This window comes from Pleuronectes platessa, chromosome 8, assembly GCF_947347685.1.
Source record: "Pleuronectes platessa chromosome 8, fPlePla1.1, whole genome shotgun sequence".
Classification (NCBI taxonomy): domain Eukaryota; kingdom Metazoa; phylum Chordata; class Actinopteri; order Pleuronectiformes; family Pleuronectidae; genus Pleuronectes; species Pleuronectes platessa.
Genome location: NC_070633.1, coordinates 9,510,933 through 9,521,149, shown reverse-complemented (window position 1 = coordinate 9,521,149; position 10,217 = coordinate 9,510,933). Strand labels below are relative to the sequence as shown.

The 10,217-nt window shown below is 40.3% G+C and overlaps 1 protein-coding gene across 1 annotated transcript; it reads right to left on the bottom strand.

Moving 5' to 3' along the window:
* Positions 1–2,199: 2,199 nt before the first annotated feature.
* Positions 2,200–9,858, bottom strand: sting1 (stimulator of interferon response cGAMP interactor 1). The gene is made up of 7 exons (XM_053428189.1): positions 9,459–9,858; positions 8,418–8,644; positions 7,833–8,025; positions 6,105–6,213; positions 4,953–5,197; positions 2,906–3,092; positions 2,200–2,644 (listed from the first exon to the last, which is right to left on the bottom strand). Exons 2-7 carry the CDS (start codon positions 8,642–8,644, stop codon positions 2,379–2,381), a joined length of 1,227 nt encoding a protein of 408 aa, XP_053284164.1. The 5' UTR covers positions 9,459–9,858; the 3' UTR covers positions 2,200–2,378.
* Positions 9,859–10,217: the final 359 nt, after the last annotated feature.

The following is a 10,217-nucleotide window of genomic DNA, read 5'->3' as shown; positions in this document are numbered from 1 at the left end:
GTAAAATTAAAAGGAGAAAAGAAAGTTAAATGTCGGTTTGAGGTCCTGAGAGTTCTGCTGAAAAGAAAGCACTTGTTGCGTTGTTCAGATTCTGTTATCAAAGGTGTCATTCATGGTTCATCACAGATCTGTCCATGTGGAGCGAGAAGAGTGAATTTTAAACCTGTTCAATAAAACTGCAAAGCCGAGGTGCCAGCAGGAAGTGCTGAGATTTGTGTTTGGTTTGGACTTTATGTTTCTTAGGAAGGGAATAAAATGCTGAAAAGCAACAGCTCCTTGCCATGGTCTTCTGCCACACCCTGTATTCTCAAACAGTGTTTTCAAAACTTCTTGACTTGTGACACTTCTTGGAAATTAACTTAGATTCAGGTGAAACAAATGGTACAGCTCTCATGCCTGTCTATGTAATATGAAAGAAAAAACAGTAGCACTAAGACTGAAAGCATGGGGAAACAGCTGGTCTGATTCTGTCAAAGGTCACACAATCTAACACCTGATTTGTCCACACTGTGTGGTGCTTTGTGCTAAACTCAGCAGATTAGATGCATTGTAACAAGTGCTTTCACCATGAAGATACATTCCCAGACAGATAATCTTTGAAAAGCTTGTGACCTTCTCGCACCTGAAATGTTTGATTGCCGTGTTTGACGGATAGATGGTGTAGTAACTGTTTTACAATAAATTGTTCTACCACTGGTGAAATATCAGGCTCAACCAGGAGGTGGTGCTAATGCTGTGTGCGGTAGGGAAAGATGCAGGTGAAGGCACTATACTGGACTAAATATTAGATTTTTGTGTCTCATTGTACAAATTACCTTTGTTAAACAAAAACGTCACTAAATGTCTCAATATATGCTCAAGATCAGAATTTATTGCCTATTACACTAATATTTAAGGTGAAATAAATTCTAAACAATGGCATTATAAAATTTCAAAATTATTGTCACAACTAATTCAATTAAGTTTCTTAAAGGTGGTGAAATGACTAATTGTAATTTGGATCAAAAAGCACCCCAGCTAATGTCAGGGCAGGTTTAGAAAAATAGGGTCTACAGTGAAGACTCTTGGTGAGTGTGTAGCAATTTGCTGATGAACCCTTTTCATACAATGTCTGGGAATAGTTTAATGCAGCATTTCAGCCGAGTCAATGCAATGAACCATTTCCACATCTATTCTGCCAGAAACACAAACATAAACTCCACAGCAGCCCACTAGAGAGCGAGGCAGTCCCTATGTAATGGTCTCAGTGTGTAGTATTCAAAAATGTGTCTTGCTAATGCAGTGTGGTTTGGATCACATCCTTCTGTCCTCCTCCCCTGTCGAGGAATACATGCGAGCTGTTAACACATCTGATGCAACTTCACCGTCCTGTTTCAGCTGCAGCGCTGCTGGTCATGATGTGTGTGTGTGTACATGTGATATGCAGATAAACAGGCATGCTGTCAGGTGTCTCCTGACTGCTTCTTTTGTTTACACTTGAACATAGTTTTCTCCCCCCCGGTCTCCCCTCACACAATATGTGCTGATCTGAACCTTCCTAAACTGTCCTCAGTGTTTGTCCCGTCTTTTCTTTGTTCAGGTTTATCTGTGACTTGACTTCACCATTTTGCCTTCAAAATGATAGGGTCCTTATACTTAACAATTATAAAATCAACATGTCATGCCTTTAATCCCATGTGGAGGATTTACGGCACAATTTGAATGTATTAACCTGGTCATTGTTCAAAATTAGCTGCTGGGATTTGTTTGAGACATCACCACGGTTATATTTTAGAAATGAGGCTAAGACTATTCAGTGAGCCGTCTGGTAGCATCAGCCAGAGTACAGGACCTCATACAGCCTTTGTGCTACTCCAGATGATTAATTGAACTATATGTATTGACTGGATGTTGGCAGAAGATCATGACCTGGTGTCTTCAGGGGGAAGGACAATGGCAAACTCTTCTAAACAACTTTGTCAAGTTGCAACCCTGACGTCGCACTAAAGCATAGGGCACTCCCTCTTCAGACTGTCCCATACTTAAAGATGGATGACAGGACTGCTCCCAAGTTGTTGTGATAGTTTCCACGTTTGCTATCAAGGACAGTAATATATTGTACACATATTAATCTAGGGTGACATGTCTGGTCACTGGTCAGGCTGCATCTTTCTCTAAGAACTGGGAACAAATTATTCATTACAGATTAAACACAACCCGTTTTCTGAGAATTCTCTTTTATTTATTTAATATTTTCAGATTAGATTTCAGATTTTCTTCAAACTAATGTAAGAAGAATATTGTATGTTATAAATTGAGTATGATAATGTGTGCGACCGTGCGTGTGTGTGTTTATATTCCTCTGACTGTGGGTCTGAGCATGTTAATGTTGGTCCATGTTAATGTTCGCTGGTTTCGACAGGTACTTTCAGGGGTCGAGGCCTCTCCAGGCTGATCATGATGGTGGGCTCCCTGCTCAGTGGCTCTGGGTGCTGCCACCTGCCGTTTACGTGCAACGCACTCGGCTGCACGCTTGAAGTGTTCGCTAACGGGTTCGCCATGTCCGGTTTGGGAGGAGGCGTGACGCAGAACTCCTCTTTCTCCTGCTGCTGCAGGTGTGTGAGGATGGCCTTGGACAGGAAGTGAGGGTCGTCCTGACGCTCATCTAGAGGAAGAGGAAAACATAGTCTGAGGTTTGTTTGAACACACTGCCTCTAATTACTTTCACTGTTTTGAGTTCACCATGTTTTCAACAGTCTTGACCTTCATTCTTTATTTTAGTCATAAACCATAACACCAAAATCCTGAATGTCTTTGTGGGGAGTCACTAGATAATCTAAAAACTGAAATGCCCTGACAAGCAGTCTGTCTCACACCGTGTGGCAAGAGACATAAACATATACAGACACATAGCGGCCCCCCTGACCATTGAGCAGGATGAGTGTGTAGCGGTTTCGACACTCCAGCGACTGCTCCAGGATGTTCTGCAGGGTCCTGAAGAAGATCAGCACCTGCTGCCTGCGCTCAGACTCCCCAAAACCAGCACTGCTCTCCTGGGACATTTTGTAGAGTGTCAGCAAAGGTGTGGCATACTCCACTACACACTCACGGGCCTGTTGACACAAACACGCAAACACAAATCTGAATACACACATTAAACAACAACAGAGGGGTGGATACGTTCCCTAGACAGATGATCTTTGAAAAGCTTGTGACCTTCTCGCAACAGAAAATTTTGATTACGTGTTTGACGGATAGATGGTGTAGTAACTGTATTACAATAAATTGTTCTTCCACTGGTGAATTATCAGGTTCAGCCAGGAGGAGGTGCTCATGCTGTGTATGGTAGGTAAAAATGGCAGGTGAAGGCACTGTACTGGACTAAATATTAGATATTTGTGTCTCAATGTACAAATTGTCACAAGTAATTAAATTAAGTTTCTTAAAGGTAGTGAAATAACAAATTGTAATTTGGTTCAAAAAGCACCCCAGCTAATGTCAGGGCAAGTTCTGACATTAGCTGAGCTGACATAAACAGTTCTGCTGTTTTTTTTTTACATACTGTGAAGACTGTTGGTGAGTGTGCTGCAATTTGCTGATGAACCCTTTTTATAAAATGTCTGGGAATAGTTTAATTCAGCATTTCAGTCCATTCAATGCAATGAACCATTTCCACATCAATTCTGCCAGAAACACAAACATAAACTCCACAGCAGCCCACTAGAGAGCGTGTCGGTCCCTATCCACATGGTTGATGGTTTGATCCCTGGTTCCTCCAGTGTGTATGAATGATGAATGACAGAAATAGCACTGCATAAATGGTTGAAAGCCACTTGCATTGTAAAAGTAAAACTGGAAACGCTCCACTAAAATTACAGTTCACACAGTCACTGAACGGGAGTAGGCCCAATAATTAGTTGGTTCTTTCTTAATAGCGTAAAAGTTTGAGTTGACCTCATCACCTAGAGCAGAAAGTTTCCTTCGATATTTGATTTTTCCAAACTTAATAAAGTTTTGTTAGTTAGTATGGTGAACATCACAGCATTTTTCACACTTATCACCTGTGGTGGGTGGAAGAAAACCTCTCTTGTATTACAAGAATGTAAGACAAAAACTGCTCATTTTTGTCAGAGCAAGAATGTACGACAGAATATTATGGCCGATTAAAGAATAAAGTCATAGCATTATGGGAAAGAAAGTCGAAAGGCAGATTCTCAAGAAACAATAAGTTTCTTTACTGATAATGTTCTTTACTGATTACTCATTACTTTATTCATTATTATACTTGATGTAAGACAGTATTATAAGTCTCAATTTAACATTTCAGTAATAGATTAAACTCAGATCAGGGGAATTTGGAGCCCAGGTCAACACCTTAAAATTGTCATCACCAAAATGTGTGATTTTTACTTACATCATCTTATTTTCTGTAGAATACAGCCACAAATCTGTTCTGGTTATCACTTTGAAATAACTGGAGGCTATTTTTGGTCTGACATAAAACACGGGATGTTTTCATGCAGCCCCAACCTTCCTTTCCCTTCACTGGAATACAGAGCCAGTTCTGAGCCCAGTCACTGTCAGATTTGTTACATCAAAAACATTGAATATAGAACACATTGAAGTACTTTCTTAAAATACTGAAAAAAACAATATACAGAAACAGTCCCTTGAGTCTGTCACTTTCCTGTGACTCTCTCTCTCTCTCTCTCTGTCGCATTCAAGATGAGAAGTCTTTACAAATCTGATCAGAGGAGAAAATATCAGCACACTGAGTCTCTCAGCCTACACTGGCAATAAGAGGACAGACACGGAGTTGAATTATAGCACAAGAAGTTCAGCATGGAGGCTGCAGTTTCCCTGGGAGGTATATTTATCTGCCTGGAATATGATACAGATGAACTTCTTATCAATTTAATGTGTAAACATGTAACAGTGGAACTTTAGAAATAAACGATCATGCAGTTATTTACCTTCCCGTCCTCGCCCACCACTCTGTAGACGCTGTGCTTGTAGACCCGGCCCCGGACCCCTGCCCTGTCAATCTCGCTGTTTGGGAGGTTGTCGTAAAAACTAATGTTGTCGTCCTCATCTTCTAACTTGTGCGAGATGTTGGCGTTGAGAGGAATGAGGATCAGGAGCTTCTTGGAGCCACGACCCCAAGAGGAGCCGCTCCATTGATGGCTGGAATGAAATGATGCGATGGAATTCTCCAAACCTGGAAGGACACACTAGTCTGTTCATTCACCTTCATTTATATCTGTAGGATTACTACAACACAGTGCAAAGTTCAATACTATGTTGTAATATTAGGGCCATGCCAAAGAAAAAAATATTTCAAGCTTTCGAAAATAAATTTGTAATATCATCAGAATAATGTCATAATTTTACATGAAGAAAGTCATAATTTTAGGCTACTCGTCATTTTACAGGAGGAATATCAGAAAATCTGGACGTTGGCTATGTTAAAATGAGGAATGATAAATTATTCTTAAGTTAAAGTTTCACACAAAAATGAAATACTTCTTCTTTTGAAAAATCTGTCTACTCTAAAGAAAGAAGCACCCAGTCTTGGAGGCAATGTTAGGTCGGCTGGGAGGTTATCCTTTCTGTGAACTTGTACTTTCTCTAGATACAAAAAGAGCATTATTGTGAAATTCCAGTGAGCACTGGTTCTCCTTTTTGCTACAAAATGTTACAAATGTTATTTATATTTTTATTGTGAGGAATCTTTGTGAGCTCTGAGAATCCGAAAACACAGAATCACAACTGGTGTTGTTTTATAAACTTTTTAAATTATGACTTTACTCATAAATGTATGACTTTTTTCCTCACAGTACTATGACCTTATTCTGAGAATATATTTATTCCCTTTAGGGGCCCTAATACCCTAGTGCAATGCTGTAGCCCTCTAAACCTCTTGAGTGTCACCAAAGATGAATGTCTGAGGTTTGAAGTTACCTGATTAACAGGCATATATCTACTTGCACTGTTAAAATGGTAAAATGGTATGGTATTGTGTTAATCCACACATTCTGGTATTCTAATTATAGGTGATTTATTTCAGAGACCAGGAGCATAATCCAGATGCCCATCATGTGTGTGTGTGTTGTGGCGTTACTGACGTGGCAGCACCAAATGCATGTAGCCCAGGTAGAAGGACCAGGCCAGGCCGTGGGCCACGTTCATCTTCCTCCCCTCGCAGATGTCTGACACCTCCACCTCCGACGGACCCTACACACCGACCACATACAGTAAACAGCTGGAAGCACATCACAACACCTCAACCTCTGCTCGGGAGCTGCCTGACACCCTTTGGCAAGAGAAAAGGGCATTCCTGTACCAAACTGCCCTTTCCTAATCAGGACAAAAACAGGACACAGAGAGACAGAGCTGAGCCTAATCTATAACGCTGTAAGTTTCTGTAAAGAGTCTGAGGGAAGCTTTGTACAAAATGGCTCAATTCTTTGAGGACAGAATTAGTGCTATTGTCATTCTCGCTGATGAAGATGAATATGGAGTCTGTTGTTACTCCACATATATCAATTACAATCAACCGATCCCCCAGCAAGTGTTCTTACATATAGACTATTCTGTCTGAAGTGTAGTCCTCAAAGTAAAGTTAACTCTAAGATTATGAAGTATCTGGTATATAATGATCTAAACTTGCCTGGGTTGTGAAGACAGACTCCTTTTTCTGTCGTCCAGGAAGGGAGACTCATTGATACAGGTCTAACTAGTCAGGAATTTTTTTTGGGGTTTAAGATGTAGAATTTATTATTAATGGTTTTACCGAAATTAAGTGTAGAAGATTGACTGTATATAAAGATAGATGACAGGACAGCTTATCCTAAACCTAAGCCAAATTGTCTTGATCGCCCCCTGGTGACTTACTTTAGTACAGGTCAGAAACCATATGGGACATTGACTACATTAAAAAGTACACATCAAATCTAGGTCCAAGTGCTCATTATTATGGTTTTAATTTGTTATTTGAAAATGTGTGTACAATTTGGTGATGTTGGACTGAATCTATTGGAATGTTGGGACTTATGTTACGAAGGAGGTTGGCCTGATATGATGTAATACACCCTCTAATGATCCTGTAGTCTTGCCTGTACGATCACAGTTATATCGAAACCCTTTGTCTTCGAAGTAGAGGTGGACAAAAGGGAGAGCAGCTGTGCATCGGATCAGGGTGCGGGTAATGGCATTCAGGTAAAACTGTAAAGCAAAGCAGTGGAACCAGCCAAGCCAGAGCCACATTCGATGGAATGTCTGGTGAAATGTCTCCATGGATGTCATGTTAGATGTTGTACTAACACCAGTGTTTCATTTCTGTCTGGGTGTGACAGTACTGAACATTCGCCCTCTCAAAACTGTCTTTTCTTAGCCACATCGGAAACATTTTTATGAGACAGTGACTAGTAGTGAAACAGAAACTGAATGGCACTGACTCATTGTTATAAGGATTTAAGTATTCTCTGGAACACAGACAGAGAGCTGTTACCCAACCTGTCAACTAGGCCTGAACTTACCCGAGATAATGACAGTTACTGTGCATTAAGTGATGCCTGCTGTTGTACCGATGTTTTTCTATGTTGTGCGATGGTTGTTGTAGTCTATCTTTTTCAAATTGCTTATGAATTACATTCCCCAGAGCACATTGTTGGATGTTACAGCTTTCAATATTTTAATGTTTACTAATGTCAGCCTGAAAGGACACTTAAACATCTGTCATGTAATGATTCAAATATATATTTTTTTGTCTTTGTACTAAAGTGGAAGGGTCAAGACCCCAGAAAATACAAAACCAGTGGTGTTTGTGTTTGTGTGTCAGGTCTGTATCTCACCAGGAAGCCCAGGCTCTTAAACAGAGCATAAAGAGCTGAGGCCAGAAGGAGGTCTTTCCAGCCCTGGCCTTGGTTGGACAGTGGTTGTCCATTCAGGTAGAGCAGAAGACCTGCCATCCCGGCAGTCAGCAAAGTCTTTCCCTCCAAGCCACAGGCAGGAAGCACATGGCTCAGTAGCCCTCTACCTCGATACCTGGTAAGAAAAAAAAATATATAAACTGAAGGAATGAGGGCAGTTTGTGTGTGTCCTCCACTTACATGTTTTCATGTAACCACATTGACAGAAAGGGTTTGGCAGCATACGGTTCTTATTTAAAACTGATCTACTCTGTCCAGAATGGAAAGAGTTAACCAGACAGTAAAGTTGCATCACTAGAGCGAAGAATCAGGTTTTCACCGGATTTGAGCAACAAGCCAGATATTACGCAAGATCACTGAGACATGGTTTAAGTTAAAAGATCAATTAAAATGGCTTTCAACGATACTTAAATAAAGGTACTGTTTAGAGATATATCAAAAGAAAACACAAGCACAAGCATTGAACACTTGAATCTGTCTCCTCTCTTACTCCAACTGATCTCTCACCTTGTGTTTGAATGGTACAGCATCTCCTCTGCCAGCAGACAGAGCCCGTGCAGCAGAGGGCCAAGGGTCAGGCTGAGTATTACCATAGCAACCCTTTCAAATAACCTTTCAGGAGACAGAAGCATGATGCATCCCACTGTTATGGCAACCAGTACCGCTGCACACATCTTAGGCAAAGTCCCACGAGGCTTCGGGATGAGAGCGTCTTGATCTCGGTGGCATTGCATCTGTGGGGGAAGAGACATCTGGTGTCAGGAGTCCTTTTATAAAAAAAACAGCTGTAACACTTTGTATGCAGAGCTAGCTGAAAAAAGAAAAAACCTAAACAAACCCATCTGAATGAAGTCTAATGTGGAAGTCAAGTGAGACTTCAACAACGCCTTTACCGACTGAGAAAAAAAAAGGTGGCGACGAACACTTCCTGTAAGTTCCACCTTCTAGATTTAACGTTGAACATTTAGATTTAACATTTGACATAAGGTTGAAATTTAATATTTACATTTAACATTGATATCATCTTCAATATTTATTTACAAGATATGTATATATATATATAGATATTGTCATAAATCTGGTAAAAAGGTGACTTAAAAAAATACACACCACATTTTAACATGTTTTAGAACTAAATTTGGTGACAAGTTGCTGTTATCTTCAGCATGTGCTTTACAATCGGCACCCCCTACCTTCTGTCTAATTCAGAAGGTCCAATTTTTAATGTACACACCATCCTAAAACAGGTGCAAGTTTGTCTTTAGTTGTGCCACCTTTTAATGAATGAATGCTTTGGCCAACCTCTGTCAAAAATAATAATGCGTCTTAAAATGTTCTGAGTCACCTGTCTCAAGAAGAAAATTTGTAATCCCAATTTGTGGCAGCTCATACTCTCACGGAGAAAGGTCTGTAATCTGTGTTGCCTCTTCTTGTCCTTTGTTTTAAGTCATGCAAAAAGTCTAAACATAACTTGGACCGGTTTGTCTAAATCTATGAAAGGGGAATTATAAAATGAAACAACAGAAAGAAATGTAAGAAAAGACACACCTTGGTTAGTTTTCTGGATCCTGATTAGAGAGACTCCTTCTCTTGTTCTTCTGCCTCTCCTTTCCTCCTCTCCTGTCCCCGACCTTTTATCGTAGTCCAACACTTTCACTTTTAATAACCGGTAAATCAGCCCTCTGCCTGTACACACTCCATTTGATCACGTGTGCACTGGTTCACATTTCCCTCCGCTCTGTACACCAATCAGCCACAACAGTAACCATGCTCTCTATGCTGTAGTTAATCTGTGTGTATATACAGTGTACCTCCTCGTTTCAACAACACCAGTTGTGCGTCTTTGTTTTCAGATTCTCAGAGCTTAGAGAGGGAAAGCGCAAAGATTTCTCACAGTCAAACTATTAGATTTTTTTACTTTTACTTTCAGTTAAAGCTGTTGCCAAGTATCTGACAACTGAGAAGGTGTTGGTGCCTGTTTCTTTGCGTCATCTGTACATAAAAGTGTAACAACATCCTCTGTGAGGCGTGTCTCACACAGGATATTGTTCTTTGTTGCTCTTTGTCTCTACAAGTCTTTGGACCTCTGTTGAGGGGTTTGAGGGAGTTGCAGGTCGTCTCTCATTTCAGTATTTTATTTAGACATTGTTTTTAGTGTGTTAATTTGCCAAAGGAGGATCCAAATTTGGTTAAAGGTCCAGTGTGTAAGATTTAGGTGAAAGGGATCCATTGACAGAATTTAAATTTTTTGTTTTCGCGAGTGTGTTTCATCTAAACTATACAAATTGTTGTTTTATTCACCCTAGA